The 25219-nt window shown below is 40.3% G+C and overlaps 1 protein-coding gene across 1 annotated transcript in view; it reads right to left on the reverse strand.

Moving 5' to 3' along the window:
- The window catches only part of LOC310999486 (dolichyl-diphosphooligosaccharide--protein glycosyltransferase subunit STT3B-like), a 40042-nt gene that overhangs the window by 8537 nt on the left and 6286 nt on the right, over window positions 1-25219 (reverse strand). The window contains exons 2-11 of the mRNA XM_083989930.1: window positions 17110-17218; window positions 14344-14631; window positions 13392-13457; window positions 10891-10990; window positions 6368-6466; window positions 5514-5660; window positions 4290-4338; window positions 3340-3494; window positions 1551-1762; window positions 627-814 (exon numbers count right to left, since the gene is read on the reverse strand). Coding sequence (XP_083846056.1) covers window positions 627-814; window positions 1551-1762; window positions 3340-3494; window positions 4290-4338; window positions 5514-5660; window positions 6368-6466; window positions 10891-10990; window positions 13392-13457; window positions 14344-14631; window positions 17110-17218 — 1413 coding nt within the window. The remainder of the gene's footprint in view (window positions 1-626; window positions 815-1550; window positions 1763-3339; window positions 3495-4289; window positions 4339-5513; window positions 5661-6367; window positions 6467-10890; window positions 10991-13391; window positions 13458-14343; window positions 14632-17109; window positions 17219-25219) is intronic.

Consider the following 25219-nt stretch of genomic DNA (forward strand, 5'->3'; position numbering starts at 1 on the left):
TAGCACAGAATCATTTTAAAATGCAGGGTACAAACTTTTTAAAAGCCTGGTTTATATGACACGTGTAGAAATATTTATAAGAGATTAATAGAAAGATTTATTATCTATTGTTGTTGCTGTTATTTTATTTTATTATTATTAGCAATTCGTATTATATTATACTATTATATATACACACTGATGTGTTGTTACTTTTGGTGTTGTTTTGATTATTATTATTATCATCAATAGTAATATACTGATATATATATTGTTATTTTATTTACATTATTATTACCATTACTTTCATACAGATATTCACATGAAATAATAATTGGTATTATACATAATTATATTGAAATAGAGAGTGGGGGTAAGAATTAATACGTTTTTTACTTCTTCCTACTCCTTTCCGAACATTTTAATTATTATTATTAGTTAATTAGCTGAAAGAAAAGAAAATTAGCAGTTTTCCTTTTTTGCTGTGATGCTGTTTGTTCGTTTTATACTTTTTAAAATTTGTTTTATTTTTTTCATGAATGGTTTATTTCTGTGGTAACTGTTCACTGCTTACACATGTTCAAAACAAAGATTTCAAATCAAATCAAATCAAATCAGAAATGCTCATGTGATTGTGTCATTCTCACCCGTCGTGGTTGTAAGAGGCCAGGACGACGCTGGGGCTGGAGTAGGCGTTGCTTGTGACCCAGGTGCAGTGCACGGCGAACATCATGAGCAGCATCAGCATCAGCATGGTGACGATGGACTTGATGTTGGGGCCCAGACCTTCCTCGGCCTTCTCCGGCTCCGACACGTGTTTACGCACCTTCCCGGCCTGCAGGGGGCAGCGCACAGAGGTTTACTTTACATCAGCTTCTCATAGACGACACAACCTTGAACTTCAGCTGCGTTTGCTTTCCTCTCAGGAAGGACGAGGAGTGTGTGTGTGTGTGTGTGTGAGCCTGTCCCATTCCTCCAGACTTGGCTCAGTGCGCTTGGTTACGCACACACTTTGGTGACGTTTTGCCGGCGGAACGTATATTTGCATATAGTGTTCAAGCATGTATTAAGTGGCCAAGCGTGTGGGGGGAGATTTAAAAGCAATCGGACATACTTGACAAGTGCAGCCTGTGCCATTGCGCACACTAGCACAACTACGCTACACACAAACACACAGCACCCGTTTTAATAAACAAACTAAAAAAATAAACATAAAAAACATAATTAACAGAGCATGATGAATATAAAATATGACATTAAAAAGTTGTAATTATGAGATAGAAAGTTTATTTATTTATCCCAAACGTGGCTTGTGGCTCCCGGTGACGGCGGACTTCACCGTGGTGCATTGTGGGATTTATACTTGGCCAAATACCGCTCGGATGCGGTCTTACCTTAAGTGTGGGTAAAGTGCAAATAAAGCGCGCTGCACTTTCAGTCGTTGGAGAAACGGGACACACTTGCGCACTGACACTAAGCCCATGAACGAGCACGCCAAGTGTGTAAGTGTGATCGAGTGTGCATATCGGGACAGGCCCCAGGTGTGTGTGTGTGTTTGTGTGTGTGTTAACCTTGTCGTAGAGGTTACTGGCGTTTTTCCTGTCGTCCTCGTCGCTGCTGTCCTCCGCCGGCGGACTCTGCCTCTTCATGTCGTCGCCCAGGTAGTGCTCGAAGACGCTGGAGAAGGCCACGGCCGACAGCATGCACACCACCGGGGTCAGAGTCAGCATCAGACGCACCATCACACCCGCAAAATACACAGCGCTGATGGCGTACAGGGCCACTGGAGCCGGGGAGAGAGAGAGGAAGGGAAGAGGTTACACATCATCAGGATGGTACAGTCCATAAGTTTGATCTAATTTTATAGCAGACTTCATTTATTCACTTGATTCACTATTTTCTGCCTGTAACCAGTAAAATATGAATCCTTTTCCCTCTTCGTATAGGTCGAATCAGAAGAGTTCTCTGCTTTTTAACCTTTATTCAGATTTAGCTTTCTAATCCTTTCATGTATTATTTGTATGTCGATAACTGAATCATTTTATTTTCTTTTAGGGTGACTTTTAACATCAGTACAGGGACAGCAGATGCAAAATAGCCTTTTGGCTAATTCTGGCATGTTTACATTTGTTAAAATGTTTTATTAAATGTGCATTGTCCCCGATTATTAAACCTTTAAATAAATAAGAGTCAATCTGTATTAAACAATATTAGTTTTAAACCTCAAGTGTGACTATGCAAATATGTTGGGTTTTTTTCATGCTATAAATATTCTAAGGGGTGGGGATTAAAGTATTTTATGTTTATAGATAGATAGATAGATAGATAGATAGATAGATAGATAGATAGATAGATAGATAGATAGATAGATAGATAGATAGATAGATAGATAGATAGATAGATAGATAGATAGATAGATAGATAGATAGATAGATAGATAGATAGATAGATAGATAGATAATCCCGAAGGAAATTCATCTTATGCATATTATCTTTACTTTTTCCATTGGGAGTTTGTTTGTAGCCAAAGAATTTGCCCTCAGGGATCAATAAAGTTATTCTGATTTTGAATATCATCACTATAACAAAATACTACAGTACTTAACAAATGTATAGAATGAATGAGAAACTATGAACTATGGTTTCTTATTTCCATCTAGTTATTATTTCAATAGTGCAGCTTTCTCTGTTTGCGTTTTTCTTTCATATGTTGTTAGGTTTCAACATTTTAATCCTTTTTGCTTGTGATAGAAATAAATTCATCATGGAAAATAAATAAATAAATCATAGTACAAGTGCTTTCTTTCCTTTGTCCTTGAATAAATTCTCCTTCACATCTTTCCTTGATCTCATGAGCTTCGAGGGAAAAGTGTTCAGGAAAAGAGATTATTCTGACTTTCCGACCGCAGCCTTGATTCTCAGTGACACGTGGGAAAAGTTACCTGGACCCTCAGCTCTATGAATTATTAAAGAATTATTAAAAGTTTAATGTTGTGTTTCTATTTTAACTGCGCAGCCTTTGTAGCCTTTACGGCACACGGTCACATGACGCTGCTCGGCCAATCACTGCAGCTCCACTCACTGGGCAGAGATCCACACTTTGGGGGGAAACAGACGAGACGAGGGGCGATAGTTTGAAGAAGGTGGTGAAAGTGAGAGAGTTTGACGTGCATGTGTTCAGGAAGAAGGAAAAATATAAATATTTTATTTTGTTAAGATGTGAAACTGAGTTAGAATAAAGAAATAATGCACCTTTTTTTCTTCAAAAGCTCTCAGTTTTGGCCTGATATGATTTATATCTCTTCATTTTTTATTTGATAAGACGCAGCCTGTGATGTTTTTTCATAGCAGAGCTCTTACCAAACACTCGTTCATCATTGATGTTCTTGATGCAGAACCAGAGGCCTGCTGGGAAGGTGCAGACCAGGATGTGGAGGTCGAAGAAGAAGGAAACCCAGGTGGTCGGCTGGTGCTCAGATACCGACGCTATGATGGGGATGTGGATCTTAGCATAGCTGTGGATCACAGAGGAGAAGAATAAGTCTTTAGTTTTGTCCATGCACTTGAGTCATTGGCTCTTTGACCTTATCGATCACTCAGCTGAGATGTTACTCAGAGTCGGAGGAGGAAGACGACTAAAACCAGAAAGTTGTCTGATGTCAGTTATCTAGAGTCGGAGGATGACTCCGCTCCTTTTACTGCACTGCAGCAAAAATCCAACTACTTCCTCCTTTTTAAAAAATGCCCAGGCAGGCAGGCATGTGCACAAACGCACACACACTCACACAGACACACACACACACATATGTGCACATGCACTGTGAGAGTTTTAGAGTTTTAGAGCTGATGCTGCAGTCAGGCAGTTCTCCATAAGCTCAGATCTGAGAGGGGAGAAAGGGAGCATTATCTGTTGAGGATTTTATGATGGAGCTGAGTGAAGAGCTGACTGACTCACTGCTTGACCATAAAAACATTTTGGCAGCTGAAGAGAAAAACACAGCGCTGTTTATGCATTTGATTCATCTGTCTCATGTGTTTAATAGAGGGGGATGCTTCTTGAGAAATAAAGCAGAAACAAATTTCCCCACCGCTGCAGGTTTTAGTAGATCTGAGGTAATTAGACAAACTGAGGAGTAAATCTTCCTTGAACTTACCTCCACCCCCCGAATACCCCTTCGCTTTATTTCAGATTTATAAGTTCATGTGCTACTGTACATAATTTCAATCCAATTATTTTATCAGCAGCACAGTGGGCTGGAGCTTTAAACCCAGGGCTCAAGTACAACACATCAATAATGATAAAGGCTCACCCAGTGTCCCAGAGAGAGTAGAAACGCCCACTCCATGGAGCGATGTAGCCTGAGGGGGGAAAACAAACAAACACACACAGACACACAGGTCATGTGGATTACAAAATCAACTTGTACCTCAGTCTTTACATAAACAATCAGCGGCATAATGAATCATATCACCCAACACAACTGACTGATAAACCCTGAGCTGAAGTTTAGTCTAACACAAACCACAAAGAGTAAAGTATTAACCCTCAAAATGCTGAGTGGAAGAGAAGGTGAAGACTGACCAGAGTGTCTTTAATATTATGTATCATCTGTATGATTGTATCTATCTTTTGTTTAGTTTTTTTCTTGATGGACTTGGAAGAATATAATAGACAATTTTGACTTAATGTTTGGACTCCAGGAAGAATAGCTATGCTAATGTGCTGGTGCTAATGGAGATCCAATAAATGAAATTAAAATGAAATCTGATAGTTCACACATAGTTCTTTTTACTGCTGATCAGTAGGTCATAAAGACACAGGGGACCACAGTAGAGGTTAAAGTGGTAAAAGAAAAGAAAAGAAAGAATGAACGAAAAAGGGAAAAGAGGGAATGAATAAAACAAAGGGAAACAAAGAGAGGCAAGGAGAAATTATGAAAAGGAAAGAAAGAGAAAAAAGAAGAGAACGAATAAAGGAACGGGAAAGTGAGAAAGACAGAAAATAAAAAGGAAATAAAGACAAAGAAGGATGAGGAGAAAGAAAGAAAGAAAGAAAGAAAGAAAGAAAGAAAGAAAGAAAGAAAGAAAGAAAGAAAGAAAGAAAGAAAGAAAGAAAGAAGTCCAGTGTCCACCGGAAGTAAGTGTTACTGCAGCTGCATATCCAGAGTTTCATTAAGATCCAAGGCTCCATGCCCCTAAAATTTGATATTAATTAATAATGAATTGATATTTAATCTACTTACGCACGTGTGACCAGCAAAATTTGCCTTTTCTTTTTTTAAACCCTCGTGAAACGTGGAAAAGGCGACTCAAAGAATCTGGAATCTGTCATTACAGGCGTCAGGCCAATGTGTGTTTGAGGATCATGAATGAAAAGAAAATGTTAATATTTGCTTTGCAAGTCGGTTTATGGGGTGCGCTCCTAAAAATGTTTAAGTTAGGGGGCCACTGTGCTCCTTGTGTGAAAAAAAAGTGAGTTTAAACAATCATTTTCCCAGAGAGCCGATCGGTGTATCGATCACCATCAAACCGACCTGTGTACGTCAGGTAGATGACGGAGAGGAAGACGACTCCGGCCGCCAGAGAGACGCCCAGGAAGAACAGAGTCTGGAACTCCTGCCGGGTCAGTCGGTCCTTCAGGTACTGCAGGAAGGCGTAGACCTGGAGCAGCACAAACACACCTGCACACACACAGAGAGGTGGAGGTGTTTAACGTTTAACTGTTTAACTGTCAGGCCAAAAACATTTAAAGGGATAGTTCACTCAAAATTGAAATTTGACAGCGGGGCTCCGTGCAGCACTGCATGTCCATATGACGGTTGCAAATGGATACCACTTTTCTCCGTAACAAAAAGACACACCAAAAAACATCCAAATACCTCCATGCTGCTCGTATGTAATGTCTGTCTTGTATTGAAGCCCCGAAATGCGAAATTGTTCTGAAAAAAATCAAATAAGTCTATATTTCAAGCTTGTTTGTAGCGGAAGCTCCTCTTCCTGGTCCGTCCAAATCTCGCTTGAAATATAGACCTAATTTTTTTCTGAACAATTTCGCATTTTGTGGGTTCAATACAAGACGGACATTACATATGAGCAGCATGGAGGTATTTGGATGTTTTTTGGTGTGTCTTTTTGTTACGAAGACAGTTGGTATCCATTTGCAACCGTTATATGGACATGCACTGCTACGCCGAGACCCCTTGTAACTCTGAAACTTTTCCCAGCCCTTAGTCGACATGAGGGTGAGTAGATAATGAGTGCAATTTGAATTTTGGGTGAACTATTCTTTTAATACTTCATTTCATAGCAGATGACCATGTGGTTATGGAGTATTGTTATGTATTGAGAACAGTTTCTGAACCAAACTCAGGTGAGTGAGCTGTCTCACCTGCTGCAGCCATGTGTTCACTGGTCCTGATTGGCTGAAAGCCCACGAAGGGGATCTGCATGGACAGGACCAGGCCGATGATGTAGAAGGTGCTGTAGGCTGCAGAGAGACATCGGCATCAACATCAACCAGTTCAGACCAGTTTGACGGACAAATTACAACTTAAACTGTTACTGTGCCTGATCATCTTTCACCCTGACTTTAATCTAAACCTGCAACCTGCATGAAAACACCAAAAAGAAACAACAATAACAAAGTAACAATGAATTCATCAGGTGCAACAGTAAGTTTTTCCAACACATGCTCAGTGTGTCTGTGAGGAAGTCTGTGGTCCTGTGGATCAGGATGAGGAGCAATTAATTTCTGAGTTTTGGAGAGAACAACCCAGTTATTGGTCTTTTATAATAATCTATAATAAAGTAAGAGTCCATGTAAAGAGAGAGAGAGAGTCAACCACAAGAGGGCTGCAGGCGGCTGCACACAACAATACAGCCTGTCCACCTGTGTGCAGAAAAAAGGTTATGCATGTACGGCTCGCTGTAGGAATCTGTTTTTATTGGCTCACTGCAATTTAAGGTGGAATTACTATTGATGATAGTGTGTCTGGTTAGGTATGATCATTATAAAGAAGGTTGTGCCTGTGTGAGTCCAGCTCGTACTGCAGGACAGAGCCACAAACCAGTGGAGTAGATTTACTTTTCCTTATTGTTATTATCATTATTTTAAGTCCATTCTCTACTGTTTTGTTTTCTAGCATTGTGTGGCCATGTGTCTAAGTTGAGTTTGTCTAAAAATATGTCAATTTCTTTATCAATTTTTAAGTTGTGGTGATTTCCTGTTACCACTGACATGCTGACTGATCAATTCCTGTGTAGCTGCAGGCAGAGCGTCCAGAGCAGCAGGAAGAGGTGAGAGATGGAAGTGAGCTTGATCATTTATTCATCTTTACCAATAATCCTATTGGAGGATGTAGAAACACACATCACCACCTCTTCTTCCTCCTCCTCCTCTTCCTCCCTCTCTGTACTCGTCCTTGGCTCTAGCAGACGACTCAGCATGTGTCCCGTTTGATTCCTTATTTCACAGCTTTCTCTCCAAACTCGTCTCTCCGTGTTGAAATTGTTATCATTCCCACAGCTTATGTATGGGTTATTGATTTGAATCGGGAAAAAAATGTTTTGCAGTGTGTTGTGTTGTGACGGCCTGAGGGGTGGGTGGGGGGGGGGGGGGTCAGGGCTCGATACAGGATCAGGATCAGTGAGGCGAGTTTTCAAATGTGCAACGAGTCAGTCAAGGCTCTTTGATGTGAAGAAAGCTTTAATCTTGTTTTTTTTTTTTCCTTCTCTTGTTTCCTCGCTTTCATTTCCACTCTTCATCTCTCCTCTTCTTTTATCGTGTCTCACTTCTTGCACTTCTCCGGGGGATTGCTGTAAACTTCATATCAGTCTCATTGCAGACGCAACAGCAGCTGCTAATGAACGGTATTAATCATCAGCAGCAGAGTTTACACAGCCAAAGATTTGACAGAGAGTAACAACGAGCGACTCCGCACGGCTTCCACACATCGGCGTTTGGTTGCTGATGCTGACTGCTCACTCCTTTGTGTCGTCTGTTTGTTCTGGACGTTACACACCGACACTGGAGGAAGTAAAAAAAAAAAGCCCAGTTCTCTGTATTTCCTCATTTATGTGCAAGTTTGGATGTTTTTACTCTGCAGGTCTTGATGCCCAATCCTGATTTGTTGCCTAGATCCAGTTTTTCTTGACTGTTTCTCTTCACATGTTTGTGACCAAAAACCTGCTTTGCTTGCAGTGTGAAACAACCCGACGTGGTTTGGCTGCAAATGCGGAAGACGAAATAAGCTGGTGAGGTAAACAACACCTAGGCTGATGAAATGGATATAATATGTCAAGCAATTATTTTCTAAAGCAATTTTTTTTAGAGGTGGTCGCATTTTAATTAAAGTGGAGGAGAAAGAAGACAGTCTTTATTAAATCATAAACGAATGATAGAGAGATACTCGAGATTGTTAATAAATTCAAAAATAAAAAATCCTCTGATTGTTTTGATATGGACATGGTATTAATTAAAAGTATCATTGAATATGTAGTTCAGCCATTTACGTATATTTGTAATTTATCCTTTCAAACAGGTATTTTTCCTTCAAAAATGAAAATAGCAAAAGTTATCCCTATTTATAAAACTGCTGAAAGAAATCTATTTACCAACTATAGACCAATATCATTACTCCCGCAGTTCTCAAAAATTTTAGAAAAGTTATTTGTAAATAGACTTGATAATTTCATTGAAAGAAATAATCTATTGAGTGATAGCCAGTATGGCTTTAGAGAAAAAAGGTCCACCTCGATGGCGGTAATGGAACTTGTGGAAGGGATATCAAATGCAATAGACAATAAGGAATACACAATAGGTGTTTTTATTGATTTAAAAAAGGCATTTGATACTATTGACCACCGAATATTAATGAATAAATTAGAGAGATATGGCATCAGGGGGATTGTTTATAAGTGGATGGAGAGTTATTTGGAGGACAGATATCAGTATGTGCAATTAAATAATGTAAAATCAAAATACTTGAAGGTCACCTGTGGGGTTCCCCAAGGGTCCGTTTTGGGCCCTAAATTATTTTTGTTATATGTTAATGATATTTGCAATGTCTCCGATTTATTGAAATGTGTTTTATTTGCTGATGACACCACTCTCTACTGCTCTGGTAAAAATTTTGAACAGCTTCTGAGTATAGTTGAAAATGAATTGAACAAACTTAAAGACTGGTTTGATTTGAATAAGTTATCATTGAATCTAAATAAAACAAAGTTTATAATTTTTGGTACCAAACAAATTAAAACTCAGGTTAAAATTATAGTAAATAGTATTGAAATAGAAAGAGTGTATGAAAACAAATTTCTGGGTGTTACAATTGACGACAAACTGTGTTGGAAGCCACATATAAACAATGTGATAACCAAAATGTCAAAAATCATTGCAATATTTTATAAAACAAGAAATTATCTCAACCAAAAGTCATTATACACACTCTACTGTTCGTTGTTACTCCCATATATGACCTATTGTGCCGAGATATGGGGTAATGCGTACAAAACCAACACTCAACCTATCTTCAAATTACAGAAGAAAGCTATAAGAATTATAAATCATTTAAATATTATAGAGTCAACAAACGCTTATTTTGTACAGTCAAAGACTCTTAAATTTTACGACTTAGTTAATTTCAAAATGGCTCTAATTATGTTTAAAGTGCATAACCATATGTTTTGTTGCAGTACTCAGAGGCTGTTTGAAACTCGAGAGAGTCGTTATGAATTGAGAGGATTAGGTGTCTATAAAAGACCAAAAATACGAACTAATATAAAACAGCGTTGTGTTTCCGTCAGAGGTGTCAATTTGTGGAACAGTTATGATGAGGAATTAAGAATGTGTAGCTCGATTTCTATTTTCAAGAAAATGTTTAAATCCAAGGTACTTAAAGAATATATAGATTTGTTATGAGCGCCAAATGCTTGTTTGATTTAAACTCTAATGTAAAAGTTGCCTTGTTGAAATAGTTTCTGGATTGATTGTTGTTTTTTTGTTTTTGTTTTTTTCTCTCTCTTTACCTCTTTTTTTGTTTTGGTAAAAAGGGTAGGCATAATAAGCCTAGGCTTCAGCCTACACCTTTTCGATCAGCACCCCTCATCACATGTACAGTAAGCACTTGTGTACATTTAGTAAATTTTACCTGTGGAGAAGGGGGGGGGGGGGGGAAATGCTGATTGAATAAACTGAAAAAACTGAAACTGAAAACTGAAAGGGGAACTGTGCAAGTCTGAGCGTTTTTTTGTTGTTTTGCGAAAACCCTCCTCCCGGTCATGTGCATTTGTTTTCAGGCAAATTCAGATAACGTTATTTATCATAATCGTGTTTCAACGTGTATATTTGTGTATCTTATCTGTCATAAACAAGAGATTACAGGTTACAGGGCACGTTTGTGTGGCGGTGCTGCAGAGACGAGAGTTGGGACGCCGGGTCGGAGGAGCTGATCTTGCACAGTTGGTTTTCAGCCAAGAGACGCTATGTAGAAGTCAGAGAGCCTCCAAGTTACAAGTCATTTATTTAACCATCACAATTACTCTGAAGCTGTTTAATTAAGGTAAAAATCTTTGATACTTCCTCTTCAAGGCCTGAGTGTGTGCAGCTGCTTCATCAGTTATGAAAGCTATCTGCAAAATGAGCTGGTCTCACATTATTGATGATGTATGACTCGCAATGCCAGGAAATATCCGATCCGTCTGTTTAGATCACAGATGCATTGGCAGATGTCCGATTCCTGTCGATTCATTTCCATATATGAAGGAGGCCTGAATTCAATTTCATGTGTTTTTTCCTGTTTACACGTTCATGTTAGAGATCAGATCTGTGCCACTTGAGAGGAAAATAATCTGAATTGTGCCTCATGAACCATGCAATGTAAAGGCGGCCTTTGTGAGTGTGCTGCGTCTCACCTATGTAGACTCTCCTGCTGAAGCGCTGCATGAGCAGCAGGACGAACACGTGCAGAGGAATCAGGTTGATGATGAACACGTAGCCTCCCCATGCTGAAACCTAGGAAACACACGGTGCATTTAATAAGATTGTTTTCTAATTTATTCAAAACTTTTATATCAACAGCAACACACACATGCTCAAGTGCACATGTCATGTACGCACAGTCGCACACACACATACATAAAGAAACAACTTCACTGCTTCTCGTCAAAGGGTTTTTTTGGATTTTGATCCCTGCTGAATCTGTGCAGCGCTTTCAACTGCAGGAGATGATCAGTAGTGAAACCAGCCTACGAGTCGCTGTGGGCCGGGAACTGAAAGGCGGCTGTGTTTTCTCTCTCTCTCTCTCTCTCTCTTTCTCCTCATGACACATTCACAAACACACATTCATAATGAGACGGGCAGCAATAACAGGGAGGGTGTGAAGCTGCAGGGCCCACCTGAGAGCTGGGAGACTGTGATGATGTAAAACTATTATGATCATGTTATTGCTCCCTAAAACACTCAAGAAAAAAAAAAAAGGTACACACAGACACACACACACACACACACACACACACACACACACACACACAGGTTCAGAGCAGCAGACGCACACATCTCACATCGCTTTTCAAGATTTATGTTTGTGTGGCTCCGAGTGTCATGTAACTGCCAGGCAGTGAAGCAGAGGCACGATTTACAGCGTGAGGCGTTGAAATTATTCATCACAGAGTCTCTGGAGTTTGGCTGAATGATGAGTGAGAGAAAAGCTTCCTCAATATATTTGTCTTTGCATGATGAAAACAGCTGCAGGTGATGTGAGAGCAGGTTTGACAGACGGATCAGTGAGCGTCAGTTTCTCTGCTACATGTTCATGTCGCTCCAGTTTTAAAGTTCAGGTTCCTTTTCTGTGTGGAGTTTGGCTTTTTTGGCTTTTTTCTGACTGTTATTATGTTCTTAAAGTTCATGTAAAGTGAAATATGAGATTTGATTGGAAACATATTAAAGGGATAGTTCAACATTTTGGCAAATTGGCCCATTGCCATAATCCCTATAGTCTTAGAACTAGGTTCGTTACCTTTAATTGTCGGTGCAAGCTATTTTTAGAACGGCGGAGTAGAGCTGCGAGCTGCTCAAAGCTACGCAACGGAGGCTAATGGGATTTCCTGGTTTCCCTCATCAAACTCATCAAATACACAATCCAACAACTCCAAAACTCTCTGGTGGACAAGTTGTGACCTGCACATTCACCACGCTATGAGATAATAACAGAACGTTATGAGACAGAGTTGTTTTCAAGGTAAATTCATGAAAAACTGCTGATGTGCAATTGAAGGTAACAAACCTACTCCTAAAACTATAGGGATTATGACAATGGGCCAATTTGCCAAAATGTTGAACTATCCCTTTAAATAAATTAGAATATGGTTGCTGAAAACACATAATAGGACTGATAACTATCCCTGCAGCGGCTCAACGGCTGCGTATGGTCGGACTGTATTTACTTTTCTTCGCTAATGAATGTGTATCTGAAATTTCCTCCTGGCTTGATGGCGTCCAATCTCTATCTTGGTGATAGTAGCAACTCTGGTTCTGACGGCTCAAGCGCACAAGGCTGCATGAGTTCGATATGAGCAGCATCCGTTATTGATGTTGTTGGTTGGTATTTGATTGACAGCTTCTAGAGCTGAGAGAAGCGCTTGTTTCTTTAAGATTTTAAAACCTAATTTTACATAGCAAACACATTTTTTTCATCTACTTTTCTCCATTTTTTCCCTGTTAAAAAGTTTTTCCTTGGGAGTTTTTCCTCAGTGGATGTGGGGGTCTAAGGGCAGAGGATGTGGTCATGATGTTGTGTAAATCCCCTTGAGACAAACTGTTTGTAATTTGGCAGGATGGTTAATAAGACATCTGTGTGTTATGCGACCAACTCGGAACACAAATATAGTTTCCCTTTGCACGTCTTTAAGTTTATCTTTTAATTATCTTTCTTTCTATAATGCCCCCGGCTTCAGGGAATAAACCATCAACATCTACACTGTATATTAAAACTAATAAACCTACGGTTTGAATGAATCCAGCCTGTTTTCCGATTATTATTCATGTGATTTATTTTATTTTGATTTGTTAAGCACTTTGTGAATAAAACCTGTTCTTGCTTGTGAGGGACAAATTAATCAATGTGCGAATAATCTGCTACAACAGTGATCAATGTGTTTGTTTAATTACTGCTCATATTGTTGGTTCTGCTGCATTTTTCCCTGTTGCAACAAAAGGGAAGGGAAACACTGAAAAGACTCACATGCTCTCCTCTCCTCTGACTCACACACACACACACATAAGGACAAGGTCAACAATGATCCTGCGTCACGCTTTGGGGGCTTTGGCCGACTAGTCAGCTGGGTTTTGGGGGTTAGCTGGTGTTGCCAAGCGCCCAAAACATCTCCCTCTGTACATGTTTGTGTGTTTTTCTCACCATGTAGAAATAAGAGAGGCAGCATCCGATGCTCCAGAAGACCGACCCCGTCTTCACCGACTTCACCTGCAGATTACAATAAACAGCATTAGACAATAACACACTAACACACACTGGGACTGATGGAGTGAAAAGAAGAGGCTGTTATTATACAGTAGTTGTTATTGTGTATTTCTTCTCTCCAGGTCTGTGTGTGCACATGTGTGTGACTAATTCATGCTATTTACAGTGTGTTTTAAAGGGATACTTCACCAAAAACCGTTAATTCACCAATTTTATGGTTAGGGGGAAGGCTTTGGAGAACTTTCAGTTATCAAGATGCGAGACGAGCAGTATGGAGGTATCTGGATGTTTCATAGTGTGTGTTTTGGACGATTCTGGACGATTTTGATGACTCTGAAAGTTCTCCGAACCCTTCCTTGGCATGGCGGTGAGTAGCAAATTGGTGAATTAAGTATCGATTTTGGGTGAAGTATCCCTTTAAATGTCCAGGAATGGAAACAATGCTAAATATCATCTTTAAATTATAGTTCACTATACACATAAAGAAAGAAGCACAAATTCACATTATATTTCAGCTGCATTTGTGCAACCAGAAATATCATTAAAGTCGCATTAATGGGTTAATTGGCCAGAAAAAAACAACAACAACCATAACAGCAAAGTTAATGTGGCTCAAGACCTCAGAGTCAAAATAACTGTTCCACTCACAGCCTTGTGGGCAGGAGGGAGGGAGGGAGAAGGGAAACATTGGGTTTTGTCTTGTGCAAGAGCCACAAAAATAAAGACAGAACTATTTCTGCACAAATTGCAGATGCAGGTTGAGTCAGAGCAGGTTATGAAACAGTTCTGTTCTGCAAGTCTCACAATTTTTTTAATTAAACCTGAACTCCTGAACAAAAGAGGCGACAGCGAAAGGCGAGGCGTTGTAAATGAGGAAATGCAAACGCACCCATAGGTAGTAGGTGAACTGCAGGGCGAAGATGGCGATGCCCTCGTTGTCGAAGGAGCCGGCCACGGAGCGGGAGATGTAGCCGGGGACGATGGCGATGAAGCAGGCCGCCAGCAGCCCCGCCCCCTGGTTCCACAGCTCCCTGGTCAGCAGAAAGGTGGAGATGGAGGTCAGGCCGCTGAACACCGGCGCCAAGAACACGCACACGTCCCGGATGTGGACGGTGATATGCAGCAGGTTGAGCACATAGTGGATGAGGCCGGCCGTGACCATCAGGCCAGGATACACCTAGAGGAGGAGGAGGAGGAAATCATCCAGGATTAATGATCCATAGGGTTGAAAATATACAAAAAAAAAGTCATGAGTTATTAATCAAGTCTGAAAATGTAAAGAAAAAGAAATCCTCTGTATATGTATCTATATTTGATGTGATGAGAAGTGCATCAATATTGAAAAGCTGTTGAGAGGCCTAAACAAAATGCTGCTTCGTGCATCTTTTCACTTGCTGCGGCTGCAAAACATCATCAACAGGGAAAAAAAAAAAAAAAAAAAATCACATTACAAGCTCGTCTAGTAGCTCACAGAGGTATTAGACAGACAATGTGCTTCCACTAGCCTGCATCATTACCTCAACAACAAAAGTCGTGTTGGCAGCTAATCTAATGTTGCTGTACTTCCAACACAACAATCAATGTGTAGCTGAGAGAGTGAGTGAGTGAGTGAGTTGGAGAGGATGAGTGAAGATGCATCACAGTGATGTGACTCTGGAGAAATAAGGATAAAGAAAAGAGTGGAAGTGAAGCAGAAAAACAGAAAGAGAGGAGACGACAGTGGGACGGGGTAATAAAAAAGCACAACGATAATTATCATGGGGGGGGAAAAAAATACACAAACTGATGATGAACTATGGCAGAGAAGACAGACGAAGGAAAGTCACACAACACCGGTGGTGTGGAAATAGATAGATTGGATCAACAGCAGCACAATGCTAAAATAAGGAAACACAACATTTCTCGGTGACTGTGGTCTCGCACTGTTTAAACCAGAGTCGCACAAGTTCATAAACAAGTGTCTGGTGTCGAAGAGAGAGTAACACAAACTCCTGCAGCCGCCTCTCTCCTGTCTGACACTTTGTATAAATATAGATTCATTCTCATTATATGGCTCATAAATCAAATTGCAACTTCTAGTCTGAGTGTGCAGAAGTCGGCATGTGCAGCATAATGCATAACTGTTTTGTCTGGTTTTTATGATGTAATCTTTTTGGTTTTAAACACCACGCCACAGGATTTTATTTTTATTTTTACTTTTCATTGGATGGGTCGTTACTTGTCGTTGTTATCTTTCAGTTGTTTTCTCCTTGGTTTATGTGTCATAAATTATTTCTGTACAGCACCTTGTAACTTTGCAAAGAAGTAAATAAAGTTTATTATAATTATCACTATCTTGTTGACTTGAGAGGCCTTAAAGGGATAGTTCAACATTTTGGCAAATTCGCCCATTGCCATAATCCCTAATAGTCATAGCAGTAGTTCGTTACCTTTATTTGTCGGTGCAAGCTGTTTTTAGAATGGCGGAGCAGAGCCATGAGCTGCTCAGAGCTACGCTACGGAGGCTCATGGGATTTCTTGGTTTCCCTCATCAAACTCATCAAATACACAATCCAACAACTCCAAAACGCTCTGGTGGACAAGTTGTGACCTGCACATTCACCACGTTATGAGATAATAACAGAACGTTACCAGACAGAGTTGTTTTAGAGGCAAATGCAGAGACTGCTTGCCAAAAAACTGCCCCCGACGGGAACGTGCATCAGCGGTTTTGCATGAATTCTCGTAACGTTCTGTTATTATCTGCCGGTCGGGTCTTTTAACACTGTAAAGCACTTTGTGTTGCATTTTTATATGTATGAAAGGTGCTATACAAATAAATAAAGTTTGAAGTTAGGGATTATGGCAATGGGCCTATTTGCCAAAATGTTGAACTATCCCTTTAATGTTGGCGCATTAGCTGCAGGAGGCACAAAAGCTATTGCCTCACAACTTAAGTACTCTAATAAACTTTGACTGTAAGGTTTGGGTATCACCTCTGAGTTTCAGATTAAATGATTGATTCAGTCGGCTTTATTTCACTTGATGTGAATGAGCTCGTCTCAGAGATCTAGTGTTGTGAAATGTTCCTATAACCTGGTGGCTGGTGCATTATTAAAAAATATTGATGTTTGGATTATAAATGTGGCCCCAGAGCAGATAAATCCATTCACTTTCTTTTTAATATCACCAATAGTTTTGACGATGAATGTTTTTCTGTCTGTTCTTCTTCAGCCACTTTTTTTAGGTGGAATGTAAAAACTAAACCAGTCCACCTTAAATATCAATCAATATCACGACTCTGACCATTTTATTGGTTTTCATTAGCTCTCTACATGGCCTACACTTCAGTGATGGTTGGATCTTCAGGGGCTTAAAAACTATGAACATTTAAAACCAAATCATGAGAAATAAAGAAGGAGAAATTGATTTGGGGATTTTAAGAAATTGATCGATTTGAATAATGAGAATTAAATCATCGTGTTACTCATTAAAACACACAATGTGCATCTTTGGAGTCTAACAAACATGTGGAACGGGTTTCCTTTCTCATTAGTAATATTAAATGTATAAATAAATAATAAATGACTTTGATCGATTGCACAGTCCCTCCTCTCTCCTCCCCCAACATCCTCAGTCAGTGCACACTCAGCATAATAATAATATCAACACTCACCGTGCCCCCTACTATCCTACCCAGGGGGTACCAGGCTCTTTCATCGAACCAGTTGAGGAACTCGTAGAAGCCATTGGTGGTGAGATGGTGAGTCGACCTGTAGTTGAACCTGCATTTGGAACAGACAGAGAGAGAGAAAGAGAGAAAGAGAGAGAAAGGGCTGTTAAACAGGGACAGCAAAACAAACAGAGCAGCTGCACAGAACATTAGTGTCTAAACCCTGGATCATCAGGCTTTAGGGTTTCAACAGAATAAATCTCTCATTCGTTTTAATGCAAGTTTGTCCAAATCCACCACATATGGTTTTTATGATGGCAACCTTTATATAGGTGTTGGTTTTATTGTATCATTCATTTTTCTGTTGTTGATTTATGGCTGTGCATGGCAGATCACCATTCCTGTGTTCTTGATTCTGGGATATGAGCTATTGATGTGTTTGTTATATTATAGGGTATGTGTCATTTTATGTCATCTGGTCTTGTCTACTGCATAACTGATTATGTTTAATGAAATAAAGTTGAAGTTTAATATGTATTTCTCTGTGCATTTCCGTGTTGGATTAGATTGAGCTCATCCAGGCCGGTGTGGGAGTGGTCAGGTCATGCAACCCTAGTGGAGATTAAGACTGCACGATATGTGGAAAAACATCATATTGTGATTATTATATGGTCAGAAAATGGGATTTCAGTTGTAATACTTATTTCTGCTTCTCGTTGTCTTGAAAAATATGAAATTGATGAGTTTTTGTACCAAACATGTCCCTATAGAATATATATATGAATTAATCAGATGAAATGTGTGATTTTAGTATTCATTTAGAAAAAAATTGTTCAAAATTAATAATCATATCAGGAACTATGTGCAAAAACAACACTTGAGCACCTATAGCAGCTGTTTATGATCCATAAGATTATTTGGCAGCAGTGTAGCAGAGTTACAGCAGGTTATTGTTGTTGTGTAGTCAACTTGGTAGTTTTTAACAGCAGAAACCATAAAGAAACCACTTGTGCAGAAGATAACACGCCCTAAATATTCTACATGAAGCGAGGAAATTAAAAAAACCCAGGCTATCCCTTGAGACCAAAGTTGTCGATAAGATATGGCCAAGACTTGGGAAGGACACGAGCCTCAAATTAATTGAGCAAAACACTTCTTGATTATTTGGAAAACCTTTATCTCTATAACAACACATCTATTGATGATGGGTTTCACCATAATTAAACTGAACCTGCTGCTGTAGGTGAGCCAAGCCGCTGTAGCTGTGCCAGAGGAGTCAACATCAAAACAAGCTTAAACTTAAAAACTTGTGGCGTTAACAAAATTTAAAAAGTTGCTAGAGTGGAAAAAAGAAAAAAAAAGTCTCTCAGGCGTGAACAAGGTTGGAAGGAAGTTAAGACTGTCACAGCAAAGTCACGGCGAGGCGAAGTTTTTCAATGTTGCAACAGAACAGAAGTAAACAGATGAAATAATATCATCATAAATAAAATAAAAAAACAGAATAACTTCTATTACAACAAACAGTGAAAAGACTGCGGCTATAAAACAAGAGGAGATGCAGAGATGCCCTGGAATCACTGGCAACATCAGTGGCACAGCTATCAAACAGCTGTCAGAGCGAAGAGACGAAGAGTTTAAAAACAGTAGAAACTTCTCCACCACAGGCTTTAATACTCTGAATTCAGGATGTAAATGACATCAAGAGAAGAACCCAACTCACAAGCAGGATGTGCTGCTGTGTGACGTCTTGACTTATGGCTAAAGAGTGTTGGAGCCCAATTTAAAGGACCAATGTTCTGAAAACTGAAAATTTTCATTGTTGTTTTTTCATGATATAGGTCTCAATGTGCATCAAACCAGGTATTACAGGAAAAATGCACACAGCCTGTTTTTAGAAACTGTCCCTTTAGGACGAGCAGATAGAACTTCCTGCTTTTTGTGATGTCACAAAGAAGAAGCCGGTCTCCGCTTTACCCTCAAACTTTCATCCAGCAGGTGAGCAAGAAACGTGCCTCAGAGAAAAATTTTAAAAAGCTGATCCTGTCCTCTGATTGGCTAAACCAGCTGTGCTTGCCAGGACATGTAAAACTATACTGAGCTGACCAAAGACACTCCAAAACCACAAATCCATCTCACTGTGGTTATCAAAAGCTCAAATAAAACCCTGGGAAAGTGAACGACATTGGGCCTTCAAAAGAAATCCCCTCAAGGACTCAGATGTCAAATGTGTAGACAAGGCCAAAACCTTCAATCACACTCTGTCATCAAAACCTCATCAATCACTTTTTGGTGAAATACCTGAAGCAGTCCGACACAAAGACAAATACTAGCAGGAGAGCTACGACCCTGAACATGGCTGCAAGTTGATCCCCCAGCATTGGAGCAGAAATCTATTGTATGGAGAGAATTACTTTTAAGACTGGAATTGGAGAAATGTACTGAGCGCTGGAAATTATATTATATATTATGCACTCTGCCTAGAATAGTTATGACATACCATGATGGGAGAAAAATGTATTGTGATTTTACGCTGTAACCTCATGTTCTTTGTCCTTGTTTAAGTTCTAACAGTTTTCAATCCACAAAAATGAGACAGATGTATGTACTTACAATCCAGAAACAAGATAAGATATTCCTTTATTTATCCCATGTTGGGGAAGTTTCCAGTATTACAGCAGCAGACGCCAATGAGAGGAATAAAGAGCTCAATAATAACAACAACATCTGCCTGTCAAGATATTTCAATACCATTAGAGTACGACTGAACTGGCTGAAAGGCTGAGTGTGGTAAGCGTGGGTCAGGTCAGGTCTACATGTAGTAAACACACAACAGAAGCAAATCAATGTAAATTGAAAGAAACCCGCTGGTACGAACTCCTCCACCTCCTCAAACTGCTGAGATCTGAACTCACATCAACGTCATTTTATCGACCTCCTCTTTTAACTCCCTCTACTTCTCCATCTTCTCCAGTCTCCTGTCTCACTTCCTACCACTCAGGTTGTTAAAAGCCACTTTAAAAAACTTTCAACAATCCCACAACAACCAGCTTCTCTCTCTCGCTCTCTCTCTGTATATAACTGGACAGGTCAGTGGACTAGTAGAGCCTCATGGGGCTCAATATAAACCGACCCCTCGGTGAACAACATGAGTTTGATGGAGGGAAGAGAGCGGCCGCGTAGCTCGCTCAGCCTCCTCAAGTCTAAAGTGCTAGATTACCGTTACATGCATGGGTGCTCATGCTCACGGCTGAGGCTCTGTTGTTTGATTGAAAAAGAAAGGGGGGGGAGTGATCGAAGAAAAAAAAACGCCCACACATACTGACACTCTCAATCCATTGCATCTTGAGTGCTCCGATTCCTGCCCGTTTGACAGAATGACTCTTGTTTTCCAGCCGGGGACGTCAGCAGCATCCTTCAGCTTTCAGTCGCCGCATGGACAGACTACACTCGACGATGGGCTCTTGATTGAACTTAAAGGGATAGTTCACCCAAAATTGAAATTTCACTCATTATCTACTCGCCCTCATGTCGACTAAGGGCTGGGAGAAGTTTCAGAGTCCTCCGTGGCTTCTCTGAGTTACAGGGGGTCTCGGCGTAGCAGTGCATGTCCATATGACGGTTGCAAATGGATACCAACTGTCTTCGTAACAAAAAGACACACCAAAAAACATCCAGCGGAACAACAGCGGAAGCTCCTCTTCCCAGTTTGTCCAAATTTGACGAACCAGGAAGAGGAGCTCCGAGAAGCTTCCGCTACAAAACAAGCTTGAAATATAGACTTACAGTATTTAATTTTTTTCGGAACAATTTCGCATTTCGGGGCTTCAATACAAGACGGACATTACATACGAGCAGCATGGAGGTATCTGGATGTTTTTTGGTGTGTCTTTTTGTTACGAAGACAGTTGGTATCCATTTGCAACCGTTATATGGACATGCACTGCTACGCCGAGACCCCCTGTAACTCAGAGAAGCCACGGATAACTCTGAAACTTCTCCCAGCCCTTAGTCGACATGAGGGTGAGTAGATAGAGTGAAATTTGAATTTTGGGTGAACTATCCCTTTAATTCAACTCAAGTCCTTGATGAAGTAAAACTCTGTCTCACACAAGGAGGTCTGAGCTCATCAATACACAGGATAAAGCTCGTCTTTTAATGCAGTCGATCATCTGCGGCTGCCAAACAAATCCTGCTACATCTCAACTGCGGCTGGTGAAATTTGTCTTCATCTCTGATTCCTTCGCTCTAAAACTCTAATGAGCCTGTAAACTCAAAAAGACCTTGATGCATTTCCAGATGCTTCTCCCTGCTGCACAAACAGCGTTGGCAATGACATGAGGCTCCTACACTTTCAAGAGCCGTTTCCCCCAACATGCAAAGGGGCTTTTGGAGACTTACACGGGGTGTGTACCAAAGTCTTATATATTGGCGGCGTAATCCAACTAATTAGTGGTGATTTTGTTTTAATCTTTCAAAGTCAGATGGTTTGAAACATCAATACCAGGACAAAATACCTTCAGGGTCCACAACACGACACAAACAACCAGGAAAAACCAATGACAGCAGCAGAGCTTTTTAAAAAAAAACTCTTCTTTCTGGTTAGTAATAAGCAGAAAGAGCCCAGACAGAGCTGCAGGGAGAGGCCTAAAGCGCCACAAACGACATGCTGCCATAACAATGACACTGATAACGACAGTAATATTGGATGGATGAACTTATTCACCCGGAGCTAATGGATTTAGTGAGCGGGGTGAAATGTATTTAGATGCTTATTGGTTCATAAACACGGAGGGAAACTGAGAAGACAGCAGTTATCTTGTGCAGTGCGCTGCATCAATAATGCCATATATAATATAAGCAAAGACCTGATCTTGACTGTAATTTACAAGCTTGACTGAAGTGAATGTCGGCACCAAATCTGAAAAAAACATCTGGATATGTCACTTACAAGAGGACACGAGCAGAGACAAGACTTTTATCTGACAAGTTTGATTTATTTTTCTCATTAACTCACAGCCAAACTGGTGATAATACAAATCAATTCAAAGCTCAAACCTCTGCAACAGTCACCACCAACTTGTGCACCCAAATAATGTTTTCGCAGCCACGCGCTAATTTTCACTCACACAGACAGTGAAATTTTCACACGTTAGAGATAAGTGTGGTGACGAAGCGTGACCATCAGGCTCAAAAAAACATAAATATAAATCTCTAATAAAGTCTGATGTCTCTTTTCAACTGGGGTCTTTGTCTTCACCTCCCCGTAGAGGCACTGAAGATCCAGCTGCATGTGTTTACTTGTCAAATGAACCGTAACAGATCCTCACTGCTCGTGTGTGCACCAGCAAAACTCATCCAATCCCCAGCAGATAAATGGTCTTAAATGGGTACAAACCACTTTCTTCCATGTAATGTGAAAGATCTGCGAGCGCAGCACATTCGCTTTTAAACCGATGCAGTAGGAAATATGAGCTGAATCAGTCCGACACGCAGACTAATTCCCCCCGCACGCCCGTGTAAAGCCGGCGGTGAGCTCGTCAAGAGTCTCCTGATGCTGATTGAACATAAGGTAGAGGTGTGATGATACATGAGCCATGTGCCAGGAGGAGTGCACAGGTTTTCGGAGGAAGCGGGTGCTGAGCAAGCAAACAGGTGAAGCACAGCAGGGTATTCACAGGGAGCCGTTTACTGCTGCAGCCAATCACAGGCCTGAGTGGCCACCGGCACCGGGTGATGATGCCGAGGAACCGGATCGACTCTGTTCATCACAAACCTTTTATCAAGTTCAGTGGAAGCCGTCAGGAGTCTTTGTAAAAAAAAACATAAACCTCATTAAAACATCATCAACCATCCTCATTAAAAAGTGATACAGAGAAGGTTACAGCATCAATTCAACTCAAACCTTTCCCTCGTTCTTTCTGCAGCAACGGCATCCAGCAATATGTGGTGATGTGCATTAAACATATATGGAGCTGCACAGTGCATCTTTTAAAAAGGGTTTCCTAGACTCGCTAACACCAGACCGCATTGCAATCTCATTTGAGATCGAGCACGGGTCGGGTGAAGGTGCATTAACCTCCGAGTTGCATGTCAACAAATGTGGTTGTTGGTGGTAGTTTTGCAGGAGCGATGGCGTCTAAGGTCTTCTGCTGGTTTTGCAAAAAAAATGCTAGATGTTGCTTCTCTGTCATCATCGGCTTCTCCAATTCCAGATGGGTCTGCAAAGCGAAATGAAACTGTCCAAGTTCACCCAGGCTAAAGTTTTCCTCCGGCAAAAGGAGACAAATGCTAACGTGCTAACACACTTTTGGCCAGTTCATGCTCAACGAAACAACTTCATCCACTGCTTTAGTTTTAGTGTTTATATACAAACTTCTATACAAATCCATGACTAAATGGTTAGGAACTGGTCAGATTTATGCATCAGTAAAGTAAACTTTGCGTTATTTCCCAGCTTAATGTGTTTCAACAGTTGTTGATTGTAGGTCTGAGTTGCAGTCAAATTGTTGATTATACACCAGCGAGGCTGTTTCACCCTCCCCTCTGAACGATAGCTTAAAATGACTCATCCCTACTCTGGATGTTCTGTAATGAAACAGCAGAATTAGTATTATGTAAGCTGACTAAAGGGGACCTTCCACATCTTCACAGCGGGGGGAGGATTTTCTGGTGAAAAAACAAATTACTTTCTGTGACAGAACCGAGCTTTGAAAAGGCATAAAAATATAGTGTTTATGATTAATTAAATAAATTATTTTTTCCTAATGTTTGTACCCTCCAGATGCAGCGGGCCACCTGGTGCCACTGACCAGAGTGTGAAAACACAGCAAGAGATGCGTTTTAAAATGAAAAGCCACACAGAGAGTGGAGATTACCTTGTATTGTATAGCAACGTGAGCTGCAAACTGTTATAAATTGGCGATAATTAGCATTTTACAGGCACAAACAGGATAAAATGTGTGATTATTCATTCAACATGAAGTGAAAACTGCTGCAGGATCACTATTCAAACTGGCTTCAATTCATCATATCACCATACTCACCATCTGTTCACTTGTCACTAATGATGCAGTCAATTAGCACATTTCTGAAATACTTAGTTGTCTTTACACACCAGTCTGCCCGATACCAAGAAGATGGATCATGCTTATTTACAAATGTTTGCACACTTAAAAATGTTCCAAAAGTCAGAGCAGTGTAATAAATAAATATTAAATATTGCTTTTCATTTTTCTTGACAATATAATTTGCTGTCTCTGTAGCAACAAAACACTTATGTTCCTGACAATATACAATAATATTGTGACACATTTTACCTTCAACACATATATAGCTGCTGCTACTGTGATTTTGATTTTGCAATTATGGCTTCAATGTGTAGCATTATTAAATATCTATTATCCCACATGTCAATGGACTATTTTTGATCATTGTGCTCATCTCAAGTTGCCGTTGTTACACTGTCTGCAGTTGGTCTCTAAAGCACAATTACTTGATTCTCCACCAAAGTACTTAATTTGACTGAATTGGATTCGTATTTAATACAAATTATCAAATCCCAGCACTACTCTCCATCTAAAATACTGGACAAATTGAAGCTGTGATCTGATGCTGGATCAGCAAAGTGAATAGTCACGTCATCCTCCAGGGACCAAAAACGTCTGTGGCAATTTCCACAACAATACATCCAATAATAGTAGGAGACATGGACTGGACCGGCTGACAGGTCAGAACTGCCGTCCCCAGAGCCGTTGAGAGCGATTAAGCCCCTCAGACCCATTAGACTGAGGCTGGTGCTGAAGTACGACTGCTCACAGACTCTCTGCCTTCTTTTTTTTTTTGTTCTTCCAAAGCCCAAAATCTTCAGCCCATAATACCTCCACCAGGAGCAATAAACAACCAAGTCCTCCACTGTGCCTCCTGCATTTTTACACTCCTTTGCTTGTCTCATTATAACACCATCTTGTGGTCGAATCAAATCAAATAACAAGCCCTTCAAAATCAAAACAAAAATGATCTTTATAGATTCAGCTACAATGGCAGCAATGTGGTCCTAAACTTTCAGATGTAGAGGACAGAAACAGTCCGTCGGTCAGCCTACTTACTGTTCACA

The sequence above is a fragment of the Trachurus trachurus genome (genome assembly GCF_905171665.1).
Source record: "Trachurus trachurus genome assembly, chromosome: 16".
Lineage (NCBI taxonomy): Eukaryota > Metazoa > Chordata > Actinopteri > Carangiformes > Carangidae > Trachurus > Trachurus trachurus.